Source organism: Bombina bombina, chromosome 7 (assembly GCF_027579735.1).
Source record: "Bombina bombina isolate aBomBom1 chromosome 7, aBomBom1.pri, whole genome shotgun sequence".
Lineage (NCBI taxonomy): Eukaryota > Metazoa > Chordata > Amphibia > Anura > Bombinatoridae > Bombina > Bombina bombina.
The window spans coordinates 372,782,700-372,806,697 of NC_069505.1; the positions used below are offsets into that span (position 1 = coordinate 372,782,700).

The following is a 23,998-nucleotide window of genomic DNA, read 5'->3' on the forward strand; positions in this document are numbered from 1 at the left end:
AGAAGCTGAGGAGTACAGGAAAACTTCAGTGTGAGGAACTGTTTCTTGCTATACAGCAATGAGGTATGTTCAGTCATATTTTCTGCAGAGACTGTGTTAACTCAGAAAGACTGACAGTGTTCAGTGTGAGGAACTGTTTCTTGCTATACAGCAATGAGGTATGTTCAGTCATATTTTCTGCAGAGACTGTGTTAACTCAGAAAGACTGACAGTGTCCCCATTAGGGGAAGGGTAAGCATTAATCCTAGTGTTATCAGAGGTTTTTGCTAGCTTGCATAAAGGGTTATTTTTTTGGGGGCACTCAGTTTGTTATGTGAATTTGGGACAAACGTTTTTATGTCTGGGAGTAACGTTTTCTGTTTTATGGGACATTTGCTTGAGGGTTCTCTGGGGTTGTTTATAACCCACATGGTTTTCAGGCAGGCTTTGTTAGTTTTGTGTAGGCCCCAGCAACATCAAGTGAGGTGGGCGGGGCCTACATTTACAAGCAGCAAGCAACTTCTCCTGAGGTCCTGAGAGTTTTCTGAGGGACTAATTGAAGCTTTAAACCCCATTATATTATCGCTTCCCAAGGGCAGGTAGGGCCACAGCAGAGCTGTGGCAAGGTACTAATAGGGGTTTTAACCGGTTTTAGACATATTTCAATCCGTTTTTTTCATTTGGGGGTTTATTGCTTATTAACTTGTGGTGCAATCCTTCTAAAGCTTAGTGGGTACACTGTTAAAATTTCAGAAGAATTGAAGCAATTTTAACCTGTTTTGCAGTTTGTGTATGCCTTTTTTTCTATTAAAGGCACAGTACCATTTTTGCAAATTGTGTTTTTTTCATTAAATAAAGTGTTTTCCAAGCTTGCTTGCTTTATTACTAGTCTGTTAAACATGTGGAAACTCATTGCTCAATTCGTTTAGAAGCCATTGTGGAACCCCCTCTTAGAATGTGTCCCACTTGTACTGATATGTCTATAAATTGCAAACAGCATATTTTGACTTATAAAAGTTTGGCATTAGATGATTCTCAGACAGAAGGAAATCAGGTTTTGCCATCTAGTTCTCCCCAAGTGTCACAACCAGTAACGCCCGCACAAGCGACGCCAAGTACTTCTAGTGCGTCTAATTCTTTCACCTTGCAAGATATGGCTTCAGTTATGAATACTACCCTCACAGAGGTTTTATCTAAACTGAAAGTAGAAAGCAAAAACAGGCGCAGCCCGATTCAAGTGTAGTAGATTTTATTAAACGTAAGTGCACACATACAAATGGCTACTTACAAGATAAAAGTAGTAAAACAGCATATAAAGAGGTCTTTACATCCAGACTGTGCTTCACTGGTGTGGTAGAAGATGTCCTCTGTACAAACTGACGGCCCAACTGTTAGGAGGAACCAATTGTGGCAATAGGCTGGAAAGTGGCCACCCATTTAACAGGATAGACACTAGTGATGTGGCTGGAGTTGTAAACCAGCAGTGTTAGAGTCTCTACGCGTTTCGTCTGAGGACGCTCAGACTTTTTCAAGAGAAAAAATGAAAGTCTCATGTAAAGACCTCTTTATATGCTGTTTTACTACTTTTATCTTGTAAGTAGCCATTTGTATGTGTGCACTTACTTTTAATAAAATCTACTACACTTGAATCGGGCTGCGTCTGTTTTTGCTTTCTACTTTCAGCTTGTCCCTTCCTGGATGTGTTTGGCGAATACACATCCCTCTACTGCAGGCAGTGTCCACCATCACAGCGACACAGGAAGGAGTTTTTCACTTCAACTGTAATACGCTACTTCGGTGGTTTCATTTCCGGCTCAAGAGAGCAACTGGCTTCCCCACACATTGGACAGTCTCCAGGAACGTAAGCGCCCCACAGCTATCTAGCTCAGTTTTTTATCTAAACTGCCTGGGTTGCAAGGGAAGCGCAATAGCTCTGGGTTAAGAACAAATGCTGAGCCTTCTGACGCTTTCGTAGCCGTATCCGATATTCCTTCACAATGTTCTGAAGTAGGGATGAGGGATTTGCTGTCTGAGGGAGAGATTTCTGATTCAGGAAAGATGTTCTCTCAGACAGATTCAGATATGACGGCATTTAAATTTAAGCTAGAGCACCTCCGCTTATTGCCCAGGGAGGTTTTAGCTACTCTGGATGATTGTGACAATTTGTAGTTCCAGAGAAATTGTGTAAAATGGACACATATTTAGAGGTTCCTGTTTACACAGTTATGTTTTTCGGTCCCTAAGAGGATTTCGGACATTGTTACTAAGGAGTGGGATAGACCAGGTATTCCGTTTTCTCCCCCTCCTCTTTTTAAGAAAATGTTTCCCATTTCTGACACCATAAAGGACTCATGGCAGACGGTCCCTAAGGTGGAGGGAGCTATTTCTACCCTGGCTAAGCGTACAACTATACCTATTGAAGACAGTTGTGCTTTCATTGATCCTATGGATAAAAAATTAGAGGGTCTCCTAAAGAAAAATTTTGTTCATCCAGGTTTTCTTCTTCAACCTATAGCATGCATTGTTCCTGTAACCACTGCAGCTGCCTTTTGGTTTGAGGCTCTAGAAGAGGCTCTTCAGATGGAGACCCACTAGATGATATTTTGGACAAAATTACGGCTCTTAAGTTGGCTAATTCTTTTATTACAGATGCCGCTTTTCATCTTGCTAAATTAGCGGCTAAGAATTCAGGTTTTGCCATTTTAGCATGTAGAGCGTTATGGCTTAAGTCCTGGTCAGCTGATGTGTCATCTAAATCTAAGCTTTTGTCCATCCCTTTCAAAGGTAAGACCCTATTCGGGCCTGCATTGAAAGAGATCATTTCAGACATTACTAGAGTGAAGGGTCATACCCTCCCTCAGGATAAGTAAAATAAGACAAGGACTAAACAAAATAATTTTTGTTTCTTTAGAAACTTCAAGAGTGGTCCGTCTACCACTTCCCCTGCTGCAAAGCAAGAGGGGAACTTTGCTCAATCCAAGCCAACCTGGAGACCTAATCAGGCTTGGAACAAGGGTAAACAGGCCAAAAAGCCTGCTGCTGCCACTTAGTCAGTATGAAGGGGTAGCCCACGATCCGGGACCGAATCTAGTAGGGGGCAGACTCTCTCTCTTTGCTCAGGTCTGGGCAAGAGACGCTCAGGATTACTGGGCAGTAGAAATTGTAACCCAGGGATACCTTCTAGATTTCAAGGATTCCCCTCCAAGGGGGAGGTTCCATCTTTCTCAATTGTCTGTAGGCCCGACAAAAAGAGAGGCGTTCTTACGCTGTGTAGAAGACCTTTTTACCATGGGAGTGATCTGCCCAGTTCCAAAAGCAGAACAGGGGCAGGGGTTCTACTCCAATCTGTTTATTGTTCCCAAAAAGGAGGGAACCTTCAGACCAATTCTGGATCTTAAGATCCTAAACCAATTCCTAAGAGTTCCATCTTTCAAGATGGAGACCATTCGGGCTATCTTACCATTGATCCAGGATTGTCAATATATGACCACCGTGGACTTAAAGGATGCATATCTGCACATTCCTATCCACAAAATCATCACCAGTTCCTCAGGTTCGCCTTTCTGGACAAGCATTATCAGTTTGTGGCTCTTCCTTTCGGGTTGGCCACGGCGCCGCAAATCTTCAAGAAGGTGCTAGGGTCCCTTCTGGCGGTTCTAAGGCCACGGGGCATAGCAGTGGAGCCTTAACTATATGACAATCTAATTCAAGCGTCATCCTTCCAATTAGCCAAGTCTCACACAGACTTAGTGTTGGCCTTTCTAAGGTCTCACGGGTGGAAAGTGAACGTAAAAAAGAGTTCTCTTTCCCCCCTCACAAGAGTTTCATTTCTAGGGACTCTGATAGACTCGTGGACATGAAAATATTTCTGACGGAGGTCAGCAAATCAAAAATTTTGTCCACCTGCCGAGCTCTTCATTCCATTCCTCGGCCGTCAGTTGCTCAATGTATGGAGGTAATCGGACTAAGGGTAGCGGCAATGGACCTAGTTCCGTTTGCTCGCTTGCATCTCAGACCACTGCAACTATGCATGCTCAATCAGTGGAATGGGGATTATGTAAATTTATCTCCTCAGATAAATCTGGATCAAGAGACCAGAGACTCTCTTCTTTGGTGGTTGTCACAGGATCATCTGTCCCAGGGAATGTGTTTTCGCAGGCCAGAATGGGTTATAGTGACAACAGACGTCAGTCTTCTGGGCTGGGGTGCAGTCTGGAATTCCCTGAAAGCTCAGGGTTTGTGGACTCGGGAGGAGGATCTCCTACCGATAAATATTCTGGAATTAAGAGCGATATTTGATGCTCTCCAGGCATGGCCTCAGCTGACTTCGGCCAGATTCATCAGGTTTCAGTCGGACAACATCACGACATCATGACTGTGGCTTATATCAATCATCAGGGTGGAACAAAGAGTTCCTTAGCGATGATAGTGATCTCAAGGATAATCCAATGGGCAGAGGCTCACTTTTGCCATCTGTCAGCGATCTATATCCCAGGTGTAGAGAACTGGGAGGCAGATTTTCTAAGTCGTCAGACTTTTCATCCGGGGAAGTGGGAACTCCATCCGGAGGTGTTTGCTCAGCTGGTTTGGCTATGGGGCACACCAGAGTTGGATCTGATGGCGTCTCGTCAGAATGCCAAACTTCCTTGTTACGGCTCCAGGTCAAGGGATCCTCAGGCTGTACTGATAGATGCTCTAGCAGTACCCTGGTCGTTCAACCTGGCTTATGTGTTTCCACCTTTCTCTCTCTGATTGCCAGAATCAAACAGGAGAGAGCATCAGTGATTTTGATAGCGCCTGCGTGGCCACGCAGGACTTGGTATGCAGACCAGGTGGACATGTCATCCCTTCCACCATGGTCTCTGCCATTGAGACAGGACCTTCTGATTCAAGGTCCATTCAAGCATCCAAATCTAATTTCTCTGCAACTGACTGCTTGAAGATTGAACGATTGATTCTATCAAAGCGGGGTTTCTCTGAGTCAGTCATAAATACCTTGATTTAAGCTCGAAAGCCTGTTACCAGGAAAATTTATCATAAGATATGGCGTAAATATATATTTTTGGTGCGAATCCAAAGGCTTCTCCTGGAGTAAAATCAGGATTCCTAGGATTTTGTCTTTTCTCCAAGATGGATTGGAGAAAGGATTATCAGCTAGTTCCCTAAAGAGACAGATATCTGCTCTGTCTATTTTTTTGCACAAGCGTCTGGCAGATGTTCCAGACGTTCAGGCTTTTTGTCAGGCTTTAGTTAGAATTTAGCCTGTGTTTAAACCTATTGCTCCGCCATGGCGTCTAAATTTAGTTCTTAAAGTTCTTCAAGGGGTTCCGTTTGAACCTATGCTTTCCATAGATATTAAGCTTCTATCTTGGAAAGTTTTGTTTTTAGTAGCTATCTCTTCGGCTCGAAGAATTTCTGAGTTATCTGCTTTACAGTGTGACTCACCTTACCTTGTTTTCCATGCAGATAAGGTGGTTTTGCGCATCAAACCTGGGTTTCTTCCTAAGGTTGTTTCTAATAGGAATATCAATCAGGAGATTGTTGTTCCTTCACTGTGTCCTAATCCTTCATCAAAGAAGGAGCGTCTGTTGCACAATCTTGATGTGGATCGTGCTTTAAAGTTCTACTTACAAGCAACTAAAGATTTCCGTCAAACATCTTCATTGTTTGTTGTTTATTCTGGTAAGCGGAGAGGTCAAAAGTCTACGGCTACCTCTCTTTCCTTTTGGCTGAAAAGCATCATCCGTTTGGCTTATGAGACTTCTGGCCAGCAGCCTCCTGAAAGAATTACTGCTCATTCTACTAGAGCAGTGGCTTCCGCATGGGCTTTTAAAATTGAGGCTTCTGTTGAACAGATTTGTAAGGCGGCGACTTGTTCTTCGCTTCATACTTTTTCCAAATTTTACAAATTCAATACTTTTGCTTCTTCGGAGGCTATTTTTGGGAGAAAGGTTCTACAAGCAGTGGTGCCTTCCGTTTAAGGTACCTGTCTTGTCCCTCCCTTCATCCGTGTCCTAAAGCTTTGGTATTGGTATCCCACAAGTATGGATGAATCCGTGGACTCGATACATCTTACAAGAGAAAACATAATTTATGCTTACCTGGTAAATGTATTTCTCTTGTGATGTATCGAGTCCACGGCCAGCCCTGTCTATTCAAGACAGATAGTATTTTTTTAATGTAAACTTCAGTCACCTCTGCACCTTATAGTTTCTCCTTTTCTTCCTTGGCCTTCGGTCGAATGACTGGGGGGTGGAGTTAAAGGGGAGCTATATAGACAGCTCTGCTGTGGTGCTCTCTTTGCTACTTCCTGTCAGGAAGGACAATATCCCACAAGTTAGGATGAATCCGTGGACTCGGTACATTGCAAAAGAAATACATTTATCAGGTAAGCATACATTTTCTTTTTTTTTTTCTTTTTATTGTTTAAAAAGATATACAATCCCTTTATTACCAATTCCCCAGTTTTGTACAGCCGAGCCAACATGGTTATATTAATACACTTTTTACCTCTGTGATTACCTTGTTTCTAAGCCTCTTCTGATGGCCCCCTGAACACATGGCTATTTACTTATTTTCTGTTGACCTGCATTTTAGCCAAATAGTGCTGTGGCCTGCACAACTTCACAGGAGTGAGCAGAATGTTATGTATACGGCACACTAGGGGTGCCTAAAATAATCGATTCTGCGATGCATCGCGATGCAGCCTGTTAACGATGCTGCATCGATGCAGTGCAGATCAGAATCGATTCAGGGGTGACATCATCGCGCAACGTCACGTGACCCCGCCTCTCTCACATAGCAGACGAGCCGACAGCATTTGTGTCAGGATTAATCTGGTTACAGCCCCCAGCTACACCACATCAGGACTTGCTGTGCACTCTGCGCAGATATCTGACCCAGAGAGCATTACCAATAGACCTCCTCTCACATGTTCCGGTCAGGAATTTTTATGACACCTATCCTAAAGAGCCGACAGCAGCCTCATGTAAACAGTGAATCTTTTCTTGTATTATAGATTCACTGTTTACTGTTGCGGTCTCTGCTGCATGTTTCCTCTCTGTCAGACCCCTAGCCCAAAGGAGCATTTGAGGGTTGCTATTAGATACAGCAAGTCAAAAGTTTTACAGCAACCCTCAAATGCTCGTTTGGGCTAGGGATCTGACAGAGGAAACATGCAGCAGAGACCGCAACAGTAAACAGTGAATCTATAATACAAGAAAAGATTCACTGTTTACATGAGGCTGCTGTCGGCTCTTTAGGATAGGTGTCATAAAAATTCCTGACCGGAACATGTGAGAGGAGGTCTATTGGTAATGCTCTCTGGGTCAGGTTTCAGATGTCTGCATGTACTCTGTGAGAATGTTTGAGTGAGTACACTGCTGCTGGTTTTCCTTTGTAAAATAAATCTACACATACATATCTGTGCATATTGTAGCATTATGTTTATAAGTGCTCTTCCATCTTACACAGTTGTTTAAAAGATTATTATATATACACACACACACACTATATATATATATATATATATATATATATATATATATATATAAGTGTGTGTGTATATATATATATATATATATATATATATATATATATATATATATATATATATATATATAAAATATGGAATAGAACAAGATCATGAAAATCATAGGCAGTAATCGTGATGCATCGCGATGCATCGTAGAATCGAATCGTATCGAATCGTTACGATGATAATCGTAATCGAATCGAATCGTGAGACAAGTGAAGATGCGCAGCTCTACGGCACACATGAATTAGCGACCAATCAGCAACCACTAGTTGCTACCCAGATGCTGAACCAAAAATGGACTGGCTCCTAAGCTTTACACTTTTTTTTTCAAATAAATATATCAGGAGATGAGGAGAACAAAGAAAAATGTATAATAGAAGTAAATTAGAAAGTTGCTTAAAATTGCATGCTCTATCTGAATAATGAAATAAAAAAAATTGGGTTTTGTGTCCCTTTAAGGTTAAGGAGTGCATTATTCTGGATTTATTGAGATAATTGTGGAGTGTCCCACTCCCTACCACTGGCATTTTACACCCCCGCTGGACCGTGGTTTAAAAAAAAATTTATTTAACTTTTTATTGCGCGTTTTAGTCTGTGCCTTCCACGAATAAAGCCATAGGCCCATATTTATCAAGCTCCATACGAAGCTTGAAGGGCCGTGTTTCTGGCGAGTCTTCAGACTCGCCAGAAACAGCAGTTATGAAGCAGCGGTCACAAAGATCGCCGGAAATCAACCCGATCAAGTACTATCGGGTTGATTGACACCCCCTGTTGGCGACCAATTGGCCTCGAGTCTGCAGGGGGTGACGTTGCACCAGCAGCTCTTGTGAGCTGCTGGTGCAATGCTGAATACGGAGAGCGTATTGCTCTCCGTATTCAGCGAGATCTGGTGGACCTGATCCGCACTGGCGGATCAGGTCTGCCAGATTTTGATGAATCAAGGCCTTATTGTCAGAGCTGCAATATATATTGTTAATTGAAATTTTAAGTTTAATATCCTGTTAAAGTTGTTTATTGTTAACAACATATCAGAAAGAAATCACTGCATTGTAAAATATTTGCAAATGCAAAATAAATGCTTTGAAGGCATCTAAAACTGGGACATATAATATAATATATATATATATATATATATATATATATATATAGTCATATATCAGCCAATCACTGTGCAACATGTAGGACTGTCAGGGACGGGTTCTGCACTGCACTCACTGAATTTTCTACAGCCTCTCTATGCCCCAACGTTGTGTCTTTTGTTTACCCCTGCAATGGGGTGAAACACATAGTTAAAGTGCTGTTCAAGAGCCGTAGAGAACTGCTGGTCCTCTTGAGTGGAAAGTTGGAAACTATCTGTGAGCCAATCTACAGCAGAAGCCGTGTGACCCAGTGGTGCAGCTAGCTACCACTGCTGATTGACAAACTGGTAGTTTTACTCCATGATTTTCAAAATTGAGCATACATTTTAGTGGATTGAATCCCTAACACCCACACATACATGGGCACTCATAGGGATAACCATCTGTGGCATTTTACACCAGTAACAGTAATTTAACCCATTCATGGACAGAAAAGAACATGAAAATTACAAATTGGGCAACACTATTCTGAATCTAACCCCAAACAGTACACTACTCAACTTCTTTCCACTTGAAACACAAAGTATAGTAATATTGTTTTATAAACTAGCCTAAACTTTCTGTGGACTTATTAAAATATTTCTGTAAATACTTAGGTTTTGAGGGGCATGGCAAGCTGAGGGATAATTGATCATTATTATATTATATTATATATATATATATATATATATATATATATATATATATATATATATATATATATATATATATATATATATACATATATATATAATATATATTGATCAATTCTTCAGCTTGCCATGCCCCTCAAAAAACCTAAGTATTTAAGCCTCTATCACAGCCTTATACTTCAGTCTACAGGGAGTGAGTATGAGAGCCTGAAACTATGCAGTGAGGTCTTTTACCAAATGCACTGCACTGAAAAAGAGACCTCTTTGAAGCAGCTGCAAACAGTGTTGAACTCAACTAAACACTAAGCAGACACTGAAGGATTGAGTCAATTCTTATATCACATGGATTGAACTGTGGCTGTGTCCAGATATTATCAAGTATCAGTTCGGAACTTTGCTTGAATCCATTTGTGGTTTAATTACCTCAGATCTATGTATATGTCAAGATTGGTTTTATGAGTTGCAGACCCAGGTATAATTATGTATGTGTTCTATTTCTGTGCCACACTTTGTGTCAGCCATCGTCATATACAATACATGGAGACTAAGTGAAGTGGTCAGTTAACTTAATATATACTAAGTTAACATAAACACCAAAATATTATATATATATATATATATATATATATATATATATATATATATATATATATATATATATATATATATATATATATATATATATATAGACTCCAAATTAGTGCACTCTCACTTGCCAACCCAAACACCGACCAGGGCGCTTAACAAAATATTCAATCTGAACAAGGAATAAGCACTCACTGGATTTAAGCACAACAAACTATTTATTCGGCAGTACTTAAATCCAGTGAGTGCTTATTCCTTGTTCAGATTATATATATATATATATATATATATATATATATATATATATATATATATATATATATATATATATAATTATATACTTCGATATTGAATAAATAATTAATGTGTGTAATTGTGTATGCAATTGCAATGCATTTAGCAGTGGCCGGGCGTGCAGCAGAGGTTACTACATGTCTTACCTCAACCGCTGTGAGCTCCGCCTGTGGGGTTCGCAGGGTTGATGTCATGACGTGGTGCGGCGGTGCGCAGTGGCATATCGGGGATATCGGCAAGGGTTTGTGCTTTTTTATAAAAGCTAAATGCCCTTTTAAGGGCAAAGCAAAATAGCTAAATGCCCTTTGAAGGGCAATGCCCAAACAAATGCCCTTTTCAGCTTAGGTTTTTGTTAGAGTTAGTTTTTTTTATTTCGGGGGGTTGGGTGGTGGTTTTTACTGTTGGGGGGTCTTTGTAAAAAGCTGATTTCTTTAGGGCAATGCCCTACAAAAGGCCCTTGAAAGGGCTATTGGCAGTTTATTGTAGGCTAGGGTGTTTTTATTTTGATGGGTTTTTTTTTTTTATAGGGCAATTAGATTAGGTGTAATTGTTTTTATTTTGGATAATTTTGTTTGTTATTTTTCATAATTTAGTGTTCGTTATTTTTTGTAATTTAGTATTATTTTTTATTTTTTGTAATTTTAGACTTATTTTTTTTTTAGTAGTGTTAGGTTTTTTAAATGTTTAATTTAGTTTATTTAATTGGTAGTTATTTTAATTTTAGTATAATAGATATGTTAATTTATAGTTTAAACTTAGTTTTTTAATTTTACAGGTGAGTTTTTATTTATTTTAAGATATTGTAATTTTAATTTAAAGTTAGGGGATTATTAGGTTTAGGGGTTAATAGTTTAATTTAGTTTTTTGCGATGCGGGGGCTGGCGGTTTAGGGGTTAACAGCTTTATTTAGTGGTGGTGATGTGGGAGGCCAGAGGTTTACGGGTTAATAACTTTATTTAGTGGCGGCAATGTCGGGGAGCGGCGGAATAGGGGTTAATAGCTTTATTATAGTGGCGGCGATGTTAGGGTGCGGGGGAATAGGGGTTAATAACTTTACTATAGTGGTGGCAATGTCGGGGAGCGGCAGAATAAGGGTTAATAACTTTTATTAGTGGTGGCAATGTCAGGAGAAGCATATTAGGGGTTAATAACTTTATTTTGGTGTTGGCAATGTTGGGGTGGCAGATTAGGGGTGTTTAGAAGTGGGGCTTATGTCAGGGTGGTAGGTTTAAACATAACTTGTTTTTCCTCATAGACATCAATGGGGTTGCGTTACGGAAATCGCCATTCTGCGCTTCAGGTATTTTCTAAAATGCTCTCCCCATTGATGTCTATGGGGAAAGCATGCACAAGCACATATTCTCAGCCCTTGGATTTTGTGCGGTATGGAGCTTATCGCCACCATATAGCACACACAAGGCGGCTTTTTAGAAACTTATAATGGCAGTGCTATGGAGGGTGAAATAACAAAATGCGCTTGTTTGGCACGCTCTATAGCGCACAACTTGTAATCTAGGCAATTATTAGTAAAGTGCTAGCAAAATCCCTAGCTCTGTGAATAGAAGCAAAATCAATAATAATACAAACAAAGCGAGTGCCTCCTTAGTGCAAACACGCTCTCTTGGGTTGTATATGGTTAAAGGTATACTAAGCGAAAAAGAGAGAAAGCGCAGTAATAGATAAAATAAAGCTTAACTTTTATTTAAGTTAGACAATTTAAAACATGGAGGAACAATACACCTTGAACACAACTAATAGACTAACCTAACGCGTTTAGGCTGGGAGCCGTACTCATAGTCCATAAAAACACTAATACACACTCCAACTTAAGAATTCCTCACTGGGTCCTGATTGGTAAAACAATTATTTGAAAATGTAAAGAAACAGGGGCACCATTCTCCCCCTCCTATTGGGAAACGCATGTCTCCAGTGTATGTATCTTGCATACCTTAAAGCTACGAGAAAGAGCTTGGGCTAATTTGTTGGGCTGACTGGCTATTGGGAGAACTTCTGAAATATATTATGAATACCTCTGCATGGGATGTGTATACTTGTTTTTTTGGTATGTTTATGTAAACACTAAACATCCATTTATACAAAACGTTTTAAAGGGCCATAATACCCAAATGTTGAAACACTTGAAAGTGATGCAGTATAGCTGTAAAAAGCTGACTAGAAAATATCACCTGAACATCCCTATGTAAAAAAGAAAGATAATTTACCTTAAAAGTTCCTCAGTAGCCACATCCCATTGTAAAGGACTTCTAAGCAGCATATCAGTATGCCTGTCCCGGGACAGCTAAGGGGTTGAGCCTTGTGCACTCTCATGTTATTTCCCTATTCAGTTTAACCCCTTAAGGACCAGCGACGTACCCTGTATGTCATTGGCCTTTTTTTGGGACTTAATTGTTTTATAGCGCAGTCTTGCCACCAGCGTTGAGACTGCTCTGTTCCACAAAGCCTGCTGGAGGGAGGGCATTAATAGCGTGTTCTTGCTAGACTTGTGCTATTATGTCCTGAAAAAACCCTTAACGACCAGTGACATACAGGGTACATTGTGGTCATTAAGGGGTTAAAGGAAGTTTACTATGAAATCTCATGAGAGTTAAGTGAAATCTCATGAGATCACAGTAAAAGAGTTCATGACCTCAGCACTGCTGATTGGCTGCTGTTCATTTCTTCATTTTTTTTTTTTTATTTTTTTTTTACCTGCAGCTGGGCAGTAACTGAGTATATCTTTTTACACAGAACTTACTCTGCTGAGATGAGGTGATTGTGAGGTAAAACATCTTCCTTTTCTCTTACTTGGTGTATTCAGTCCACAGATTCATCCTTACTTGTGGGATATTCTCAATCCCTACAGGAAGTGGCAAAGAGAGCACACAGCAAAGCTGTCCATATAGCTCCCCTCAGGCTCCGCCCCCTAGTCATTCTCTTTGCCGCTCTAACAAGTAACATCTCCACGGTAGGGTAAAGAGTTTGTGGTGTTAGATTTGTAGTTTTTATTTCTTCAATCAAGAGTTTGTTATTTTAAAATAGTGCCGGTTTGTACTACTTACTCTGAGGCAGAAAGTGAGGAAGATTTCTGCTGAGAGGAAAATGATTTTAGCATGTTGTAACTAAAATCCATTGCTGTTCCCACACAGGACTGTTGAGTACCGGAGAACTTCAGTCGGGGGGAACAGTTTGCAGGCTTAACTGCTTAAGGTATGCTCAGTCATTTATTTCTAACAAGACCTGGTAATGCTAGAAGACTGACAGAGATCCCCATGAGGGAAGGTAAGCCATTTTCTGAAACACAGTATAGAAGGATGGTTTCAGTTAAGGGCTTAAATACTGGTAGACACTGTGATGGGCTAAATCGATTATTTTATTGATGGAATATTACATTTATTTAAGTGTTTGAAACGTTGTAAGCACTTTTTGGGGTTTTTATTTCGCCTGGCATATTATCAGACGCCTAGTCTGACTTAGGAAGGCCCCATAACTCTGGACTGAAGGGGGAGGGGGCCTCATTTTTGCGCCTCAGTTGCGCAGTTGATTTTCAAGATAGCTCATGCAGCTTCATGTGTAGAGTCCTGAGAGTGCAGGAGGACATCAAGGAGGCTTATATTTCTGCTACAAATAACCCTAAGGGAAGGTAGGGCCGCAGCAAAGACTGTGGCACCGTGCTGTAGTGTGTTAAACCGGTTGTTTACTGCAATTTGCTCCGGTTTGGTCAATAAGGGGTTAATTGATTTAAAAATTTGTGTGCAATCATTTCAAAGCATTGGGATCATGTGTTTAAATTTTCATAAAGATCGGATGTTTTTTGGTGATTTGGAAAAAAAGTGTGTGCTTTTTATTATTTAAAGACACAGTAACGTTTTTTCAAAAAGTGATTTTTTCTGTATTGTAGTGCTGTATAAGTCTGTCAAACATGTCTGAGACTTCAGATAGACCTTGTTCTTTATGTTTGAAAGCCATGGCGGTACCCCCATTGCATTTATGTGTAAAGTGTGCTAAAACATCTAAGCATTTTAAAGACCATCCAGTGACACTTAAAAATGTAGCCCAAGATGATTCTTTAACAGAGGGTAATGAGGATAGTCCTTCTTCCTCTCCCCATGTGTCAACACCAGTTACGCCCGCGCAAGCGATGCCTAGTACCTCTAGCGCATTGGCCCCTATTACTTTACAACAATTAGCAGCAGTGATGGATAATTCCCTTGCAGCATTTTTATCCAAACTGCCAGTTTTTCCAAGAAAGCGCGATAGCTCAGTTTTAAATACAGAGGATGAGCAATCAGACGCTGTGGACAATTTATCTGTAGTACCCTCACAAAACTCAGAAGTAGCCGTGAGGGAAGGTCTGTCTGAGGGAGAAATTTCTGATACAGGAAAAGTTTCTCAGCGGGCAGATTCAGATTCCTTAGCGTTTAAATTTAAGCTGGAACACCTCCGCGTACTGCTTAAGGAGGTTTTAGCTACGCTGGATGATTGTGACCCCATGGTGGTCCCAGAAAAATTGTGTAAGATGGACAGGTTTTTAGAGGTCCCCATATACACTGAGGCTTTTCCGATCCCAAAGAGGGTGGCGGATATTGTGACTAGGGAGTGGGAGAGACCAGGTGTACCCTTTGTTCCCCCCCCCCTATCTTTAAGAAAATGTTCCCCATAAATGACCCCAGACGGGACGAGTGGCAGACGGTCCCTAAGGTGGAGGGGGGCAGTTTCAACACTTGCTAAGCGTACAACTATACCAATAGAGGACAGTTGTGCTTTCAAAGATCCTATGGATAAAAAATTGGAAGGATTGCTGAAGAAAATTTTTGTTCAGCAAGGTTTTCTACTTCAACCAATTGCCTGCATAATTCCTGTAACTACTGCAGCGGCTTTTTGGTTCGAGGCCCTGGAGGAGTCGCTCCATAGGGAGACTTCATACGATGAGGTCATGGATAGAATTCATGCTCTAAAGCTGGCTAATTCTTGTATCACTGATGCCGCTTTCCAGTTAGCTAAATTAGCGGCAAAAAACTCAGGTTTTGCCATCATGGCGCAAAGAGCGCTTTGGCTGAAATCATGGTCGGCGGATGTGTCGTCCAAAACAAAACTGTTAAATATCCCCTTCAAGGGGAAGACTCTTTTCGGCCCAGAGCTGAAAGAAATTATTTCAGATATCACTGGGGGCAAGGGCCATGCCCTTCCACAAGATAGGCCGTTTAAGGCCAAAAACAAGGCTAATTTTCGCTCCTTTCGCAACTTCAAGAGCGGACCAGCTGCAACCTCTGCTGTCGCAAAGCAAGATAACACTTCCCAGCCCAAAGCAACCTGGAAACCCCTGCAGGGCTGGAATAAGGGTAAACAGGCCAAGAAGCCTGCTCCTGCTACCAAGACAGCATGAAGGGGTAGCCCCCGATCCGGGACCGGATCTAGTAGGGGGCAGACTTTCTCTCTTTGCTCAGGCTTGGGCAAGAGACGTTCCGGATCCCTGGGCATTAGAAATAGTTGCTCAGGGGTACCTTCTAGAATTCAAGGATTCTCCCCCAAGGGGAAGGTTCCACAGTTCTCGTTTGTCTTCAGACCAAACAAAGAAACAGGCGTTCTTACGCTGTGTAGAATATCTCCTAAGAATGGGAGTAATACACCCAGTTCCAATTGCAGAGCAAGGACTGGGCTTTTACTCAAACCTGTTCGTAGTTCCCAAAAAGGAGGGAACTTTCAGGCCAATCCTGGATCTAAAGATTCTAAACAAATTCCTCAGAGTTCCGTCTTTCAAGATGGAAACCATTCGGACAATCTTGCCGATGATCCAGGAAGGTCAATATATGACTACCGTGGATCTAAAGGATGCGTACCTACATATTCCTATCCACAAAGATCACCATCAGTTCCTAAGGTTCGCCTTTCTGGACAAACATTACCAGTTTGTGGCCCTTCCTTTCGGGTTGGCCACCGCTCCCAGAATTTTCACAAAGGTGCTAGGGTCCCTTCTGGCGGTGTTAAGACCGCGGGGCATTGCAGTAGCACCTTACCTAGACAACATATTAATACAGGTGTCGTCTTTCCACAGAGCCAAGGCTCATACGGACATTGTTCTGGCCTTTCTAAGGTCTCACGGGTGGAAGGTGAACGTAGAAAAAAGTTCTCTGTCCCCGCTTACAAGGGTTCCCTTCCTGGGAACACTAATAGACTCGGTAGAAATGAAAATTTTTCTGACAGAGGTCAGGAAGTCCAAACTGTTGAACACCTGCCGAGCTCTTCATTCCATTCCTCAGCCTTCTGTGGCTCAGTGCATGGAGGTAATTGGTTTAATGGTGGCGGCAATGGACGTAGTCCCTTTTGCCCGAATTCATCTCAGACCACTGCAACTGTGCATGCTCAAGCAGTGGAATGGGGATTATGCAGATTTATCTCCTCAAATACAAATGGACCAGAAAACCAGAGACTCTCTTCTCTGGTGGTTGTCTCAAGTTCACCTGTCTCAGGGAATGAGTTTCCGCAGACCGGAGTGGATCATTGTCACGACCGACGCCAGTCTGTTAGGCTGGGGTGCGGTCTGGAACTCCCTGAAGGCTCAGGGTACATGGTCTCGGGAAGAATCTCTTCTCCCAATAAACATTTTGGAGCTGAGAGCGATATTCAACACGCTCCAAGCATGGCCTCAACTAGCGGAGGCCAAATTCATCAGATTTCAGTCGGACAACATCACGACTATAGCGTACATCAATCATCAGGGAGGAACAAAGAGTTCCCTAGCGATGAAGGAAGTATCCAGGATCATCAAATGGGCGGAGGATCACTCCTGCCATCTATCTGCAATTCACATCCCAGGGGTAGACAACTGGGAAGCGGATTTTCTAAGTCGTCAGACTTTTCATCCGGGGGAGTGGGAACTCCACCCGGAGGTTTTTGTTCAGCTGACCCAGCTATGGGGTATTCCAGAATTGGATCTGATGGCGTCCCGTCAGAACACCAAACTTCCCCTTTATGGATCCATATCCAAGGATCCCAAGGCGGCATTGATAGATGCTTTAATAGCGCCTTGGTCATTCAGTCTAGCTTATGTCTTTCCACTGTTTCCTCTTCTCCCTCGGCTAATAGCCAGAATCAAACAGGAGAAGGCTTCGGTAATCCTGATAGCGCCTGCATGGCCACGCAGGACTTGGTATGCAGACCTAGTTGACATGTCATCGGTCCCACCATGGAAACTGCCATCGAGGCAGGATCTTCTAATTCAAGGTCCTTTCAAGCATCCGAATCTAGTTTCTCTGCAACTGACTGCTTGGAGATTGAACGCTTAATCCTAGCTAAGCGTGGTTTCTCTGAATCAGTTATAGACACTTTGATACAGGCCAGAAAGCCTGTCACAAGGAAAATTTACCATAAGATATGGCGGAAATATTTTAGTTGGTGTGAATCCAAGGGTTACTCGTGGAGTAAGGTTAGGATTCCAAGGATACTGGCTTTTCTCCAAGAAGGATTGGAGAAAGGTCTGTCAGCCAGTTCCTTAAAGGGACAGATATCTGCTCTGTCTATTCTGTTACATAAGCGCCTGGCAGCTGTACCAGACGTTCAGGTGTTTGCACAGGCCCTTGTTAGAATCAAGCCTGTTTACAAGCCTTTGGCTCCTCCTTGGAGTCTAAATTTGGTTCTTTCAGTTCTTCAAGGGGTTCCGTTTGAACCTTTACATTCCATAGATATTAAGTTATTATCTTGGAAAGTTTTGTTTTTAGTAGCCATTTCTTCGGCTCGAAGAGTCTCTGAATTGTCTGCCTTGCAGTGTGATTCACCCTATCTGGTGTTCCATGCAGATAAGGTTGTTTTGCTTAACAAACCTGGTTTTCTTCCGAAAGTGGTTTCTAATAAGAATATTAACCAGGAAATTTTTGTTCCTTCTCTGTGTCCTAATCCAGTTTCTAGGAAGGAACGACTTTTAAACAATCTTGACGTGGTTCGTGCTTTAAAATTCTATTTAAAAGCAACTAAAGATTTCAGACAAACATCATCCTTGTTTGTTGTCTATTCTGGTAAGAGGAGAGGTCAGAAAGCAACAGCTACCTCTCTTTCCTTTTGGCTGAAAAGCATCATCCGATTGGCTTATGAGACTGCTGGACAGCAGCCTCCTGAACGAATCACAGCTCATTCTACCAGAGCTGTGGCTTCCACATGGGCTTTCAAGAATGAGGCTTCTGTTGAACAGATTTGTAAGGCAGCGACTTGGTCTTCACTGCATACATTTGCCAAATTTTACAAATTCGATACTTTTGCTTCTTCGGAGACTATTTTTGGGAGAAAGGTTTTGCAAGCAGTGGTGCCTTCCGTTTAGGTAACCTGACTTGTTCCCTCCCTTCATCCGTGTCCTATTGCTTTGGTATTGGTATCCCACAAGTAAGGATGAATCCGTGGACTGAATACACCAAGTAAGAGAAAACAGAATTTATGTTTACCTGATAAATTTCTTTCTCTTACGGTGTATTCAGTCCATGGCCCGCCCTGACATTTAAGTCAGGTTCAAATTTAATAACTACAGTCACCACTGCACCCTATGGTTCTCCTTTTTCTCCTAACCGTCGGTCGAATGACTGGGGGGGCGGAGCCTGAGGGGAGCTATATGGACAGCTTTGCTGTGTGCTCTCTTTGCCACTTCCTGTAGGGATTGAGAATATCCCACAAGTAAGGATGAATCCGTGGACTGAATACACCGTAAGAGAAAGAAATTTATCAGGTAAGCATAAATTCTGTTTTTTACATAGAGATGCTCAGGTGATATTTTCCTGTCAGCTTTTTACAGTTATACTGCATCAGTTTCAAGTGATTTAGCATATGAGTATTATGTCCCTTTAAAATAATTGAAGCAAATAAGGACTTTTACAGGGATATCTGAATATCCGAATACTTATACTTATTTTTTATAAATACCCAGGTAAATTCACATGGGCAGTTACTTTGTGTGTCTACATGGACTATTTTCTTGATTATTTTCTAAAGGGATACTAAACCCAGATCTTTTCTTTCATGATTCAGATAGAGCATGGAATTTTAAGCAAGTTTCTAATTTACAAAATGTAGCCACCAATCAGCAAGCACTATCCAGGGTGCTAAACCTAAAATGGTCCGGCTCCTAAGCTTTACATTCCTGCTTTTGAAATACAAGATAAGAAAAATTAATAATATGAATACAATAGAAACTTGCTAAAATCGCATGCTCTATCTGAATCATTAAATAAAAAAACTGGGTTTATTATCTCTTTAAATTGAAAATAATTTACTAAGAATGGGACAATCAACTAATGTTTTTTTTTTTTTTTTTTTTTTTTTCTGCTCTTAGATTGCTGTTGCTGGTTTTTCCTCTTATACGGATATTAACCGAGCACATGAGACCGCTAATGAAGTGAGGAGAGTGCACAAACAACTCAAGGAATCACAGCAATTGTCTCAGCTCTATAACAATAGAGAGAGGCTGTTTGGGTTGCCAGTTACTAATGTAAGTTTTGTAGTAAGTTTCATTTAAAGGGATATTGTTTTTTTTTTTTCTTTCCTATCTCAGAAATTTGAACTATAGTTCAGTAAATGAGCGCTATACCTGCTAACCTTCAGTAAATTTATACAATGTAGTATAGTCACTAAATATAGTTAAAGGGTCATTATAGTATTTTTTTATTAACCCCTTAATGACAAGTGACGTACCAGGTACGTCCTGCAAAAACTTGCAGTTAGTGACAATGGACGTACCTGGTACGTCACTTGTCTAAGAGAGTGCTGGAAGCGATCGCAATCGCTTCCAGCAGCTCTCAGGGTATTGCAGTGATGCCTCGATATTGAGGCATCCTGCAATACCCTTAGAAAGCATCCGATGCAGAGAGAGCCACTCTGTGGCCCTCTCTGCACCGGTAGCGATGCGGCCGGTTCGTTGGTGGGTGGGAGCGCAACTGGGAGGCGGGTGGGCGGCCCATCGCTACCCGGCATCCGGCTCCTGTTAGTGCAATGTGCACGCCGGGTGCCGGGAGCGTGCGGGGGCGCGCGTGCGCGTGCGCGGGTGCGCGCGCACGCCCGCGATCACCTACCCACACTGACACCAATGAGTGGGAAGAGGGGGGGAAATATATATATATGAGGATCTGGGAGGGGGTTGGGGTATTGTGGGGGGCTGCTACACTACAGAAAAAAATAAATTAGTAATAAAAAATAATTAAAAACACTTTTTTGGGGGGCAAATTGGGTACTGGCAGACAACTGCCAGTACCCAAGATGGCGGCAATTAGGTAGGGGAGAGGGTTAGATTGCTGGGGGGGGGGATCATGGAGGTTGGGGCTAAGGCAGGAGTCCATCACAGCTAAAACATTTTATTTTTTTTTATTAAAAAAAATAAAAACTCCTTTTATTTAGTACTGGCAGACTTTCTGCCAGTACTTAAGATGGCGGGGACAATTGTGGGGTGGGGGAGGGAAGAGAACTGTTTGGGAGGGATCAGGGGGTGGGATGTGTCAGGTGGGAGGCTGATCTCTACCCTAAAGCTAAAATTAACCCTGCAAGCTCCCTACAAGCTACCTAATTTAACCCCTTAACTGCTGGGCATAATTTACGTGTGGTGCGCAGCAGCATTTAGCGGCCTTCTACTTACCAAAAAGCAACCACAAAGCCATATAAGTCTGCTATTTCTGAACAAAGGGGATCCCAAAGAAGCATTTACAACCATTTGTGCCTTAATTGCAGAAGCTGTTTGTAAATAATTTCAGTGGGAAACCTAAAGTTTGTGACAAAATTTGTGAAAAAGTGAACTTTTTTTTTATTTGATGACATTTGGCGGTGAAATGGTGGCATGAAATATACCAAAATGGGCCTAGATCAATACTTTGGGTTGTCTTCTAAAAAAAAATATATACATGTCAAGGGATATTCAGGTATTCCTGACAGATATCAGGGTTCCAATGTAACTAGCGCTAATTTTGAAAAAAAGTTGTTTGGAAATAGCAAAGTGCTACTTGTATTTATGGCCCTATAACTTGCAAAAAAAGTAAAGAACATGTGAACATTGGGTATTTCTAAACTCAGGACAAAATTTAGAAACTATTTAGCATAGGTGTTTTTTGGTGATTGTAGATGTGTAACAGATTTTGGGGGTCAAAGTTAGAAAAAGTGTGTTTTTTTCAATTTTTTCCTCATATTTTATATTTTTTTTTATAGGAAATTATAAGATATGATGAAAATAATGGTATCCTTAGAAAGTCCATTTAATGGCGAGAAAAACGGTATATAATATGTATGGGTACAGTAAATGAGTAAGATGAAAATTACAGCTAAACACAAACACTGCAGAAATGTAAAAATAGCCATTGTCATTAAGGGTAAGAAAATTGAAAAATGGTCCGGTCATTAAGGGGTTAAAGGCTTAACAAACAGTTGATGACAATAATAACATTTTACCAATATACATCTATTAAATGTAATTTATTGTTTTAGAGATATTTTTCTAACAAATTTATTTTGCTTCCTCTGCCCATGAAAAGTGCAGATTTAGCTTCCAATTTGTCTGTGAGTCGTTTGACCGACATGTAAGTCGGAGCATGCACAATCCAGCATTTCTTTAGCTCTTCACAGCTTATGCAAAGAAGAGTGGGCTGCCAAATGCCAATCAAAAAACAATTCGACCACTCTGCACAGGTTCACGAGGGAACCGATCGGCAATGATTGGTGGCAACCTTTGAAGCATCCTAACACGCTAGCAGAGATTGTGTAAACGCTGCAAAGGGCAACCATTTAATCTGCTAGCGTTCCACTTTCAGCCTGCTCCCGTGCACGCTCCCATGTCTGATCAGCACGCCAATGCTGATTGGACATGGGGAAAGGAGAAGAAGAAAAAACACCCATTTCTGGGGCGTTTTGGAACAGCTCACTGAGGGACTATTTTTCCTACTTTAGAGTATGTTTTTTAATATAAAAAATACTAGTTTAAAAAAACAAAAACAAAAATCACATGAATGTAATTAAAACAACAACAAGGATTTAACTATATGTAAAATATAATTGTTTATTATGGGACTTTAAACATTTTAATAAAATAGATTGTAACCCATATGTAAAAAAAACAAAAACAATTTTCATGTTTCTTTAAAGACAGATCAAAACTCCACTTTCCTTCTGCTTCTGCATATCTTCCCACTGGAATAGACTCTTTTTACGGAGCTATAAAACTAATACTAAAAATGCACCACAAAAATAAGTATAGTATGCTATTATTAAAACGGCAAACATTTTAATCAGCCATATACACACTCACAATGAGGACCTAACCCAAAGTTTACTATTGCAGTACAGCATACATGTTTAGTGCAGTCTCATGTACAATACCGGCTGTAGGGGTACATTCCAAAGGTTGTTCTCCCTCACTGCTTCTCTTACTAACCGCACAGTACTGTTGTCGCTGGAAGGAAAGGCTATCTACAAATGTCTTTTCTGGTAAGTTTCTGCCCCTCTATTACTGAGAGGAGTCCATTAACTAACATTATGTTATGGTTTATGTTTTATAGATTTTTTTCCTTCTTAATATGAGGAGAGTCTACGGCATCATTCCTTACTGTTGGGAAATACTGAACCTGACCACCAGGCAAAGACACCCCAGCCAAAGGCTTAAATACTCCCCCTACTTCCCTCACATCCCAGTCATTCTGCCAAGGGAACAAAGAACAGTAGGAGAAATATCAGGGTATAAATGGTGCCGGAAGAGAAAAACAAAGTTTGGTCCGCCCATCAGAGTATACGGGCGGGGGCCGTGGACTCTCCTCATACAGAAGGAAATTAAATTATCAGGTAAGCATAATTTATGTTTTCCTTCTTAATATGAGGAGAGTCCACTGCATCATTCCTTACGGTTGGGAAAACTATGCCCAAGCTATAGAGGACACTGAATGTCCTACTTCCCTCACATCCCAGTCATTTTTTGCCTTTCGTCACAGGAGCTTGGCAAGTGTCAGACGATTTGGAGTAGTTCCTTATGAAGGGTATCTACCCTTCGAAATGGGACTGTAGTTTTAAGTAGTCTTGTCAACCTCTAAGTGGGAGCATTGACAAACGTTAGAGTCTGGTGATGCAGGGAGAGTCTTTCTGCGAACGCATCCAGACTCGTATTAACAGCTCCTAAGCAATCAGTGTTGACGAGTTTCACTGCCTGCTTCCATCACTCAAGTCCATGTCAGGAGCGATGCTACAAGACTGTCAAACTTGAGAGGCTGTGTTTCTGTTCAACGGCATAGATTCCGGTAAGATTGTTTCATTTTTTACACATATGATAACGCAAGAAGACAGGGTCACAGTGTGGCTCCTTTTATCTGTATGGAATCAAGGGTTAATATCTCTGTAAGAATGGTGGGGATTAATCACATAAGTTTATTTCATTATGCTGCAACATGTGTGAGATGAGGCTCAGGCAGATGTTGGAGCATACAGGGTTTTTTACTTTTGTTTTGGGAGCTGAGCAGCCTGTATGGCTTGGCACACTTTTTTGCTATTATAGCAAGGTAGGTCCTGCATTGCGCACCAAGTGACCAGGTGTGGTCGCACTTATTTCCTCTTTCCTGACCGTGTGGTTTACCGGAGAAGAAACTGTTTCTCTGTTTTGGCCTGGGTCATAGGCGGTATTGAGTGCCCCAGCCATTGGGGGTATAAAGGTGCAGTTTTTTTTTCTTATTAATCAATAGTCTGCTTTGTAAGCACAAGCTATGGAGGATTCTGATGCCTTAGAGGGTACTCTTTATCTAAGTCTAATAGCTGTCTATATTGTGAGGAGGCCGCAGTATACCCACCCATGCCTTGATAAAGTAATCATGTCAAATAAGGTTAATATGTTTGATACC

At 41.3% G+C, this 23,998-nt stretch overlaps 1 protein-coding gene across 1 annotated transcript in view; it reads left to right on the plus strand.

The window, feature by feature from the left end:
* DNAH1 (dynein axonemal heavy chain 1) overlaps positions 1-23,998 on the plus strand; it is a 691,978-nt gene that overhangs the window by 277,845 nt on the left and 390,135 nt on the right. The window contains exon 19 of the mRNA XM_053721084.1: positions 19,477-19,632. Within this exon, the coding sequence (XP_053577059.1) occupies positions 19,477-19,632 (156 nt within the window). The remainder of the gene's footprint in view (positions 1-19,476; positions 19,633-23,998) is intronic.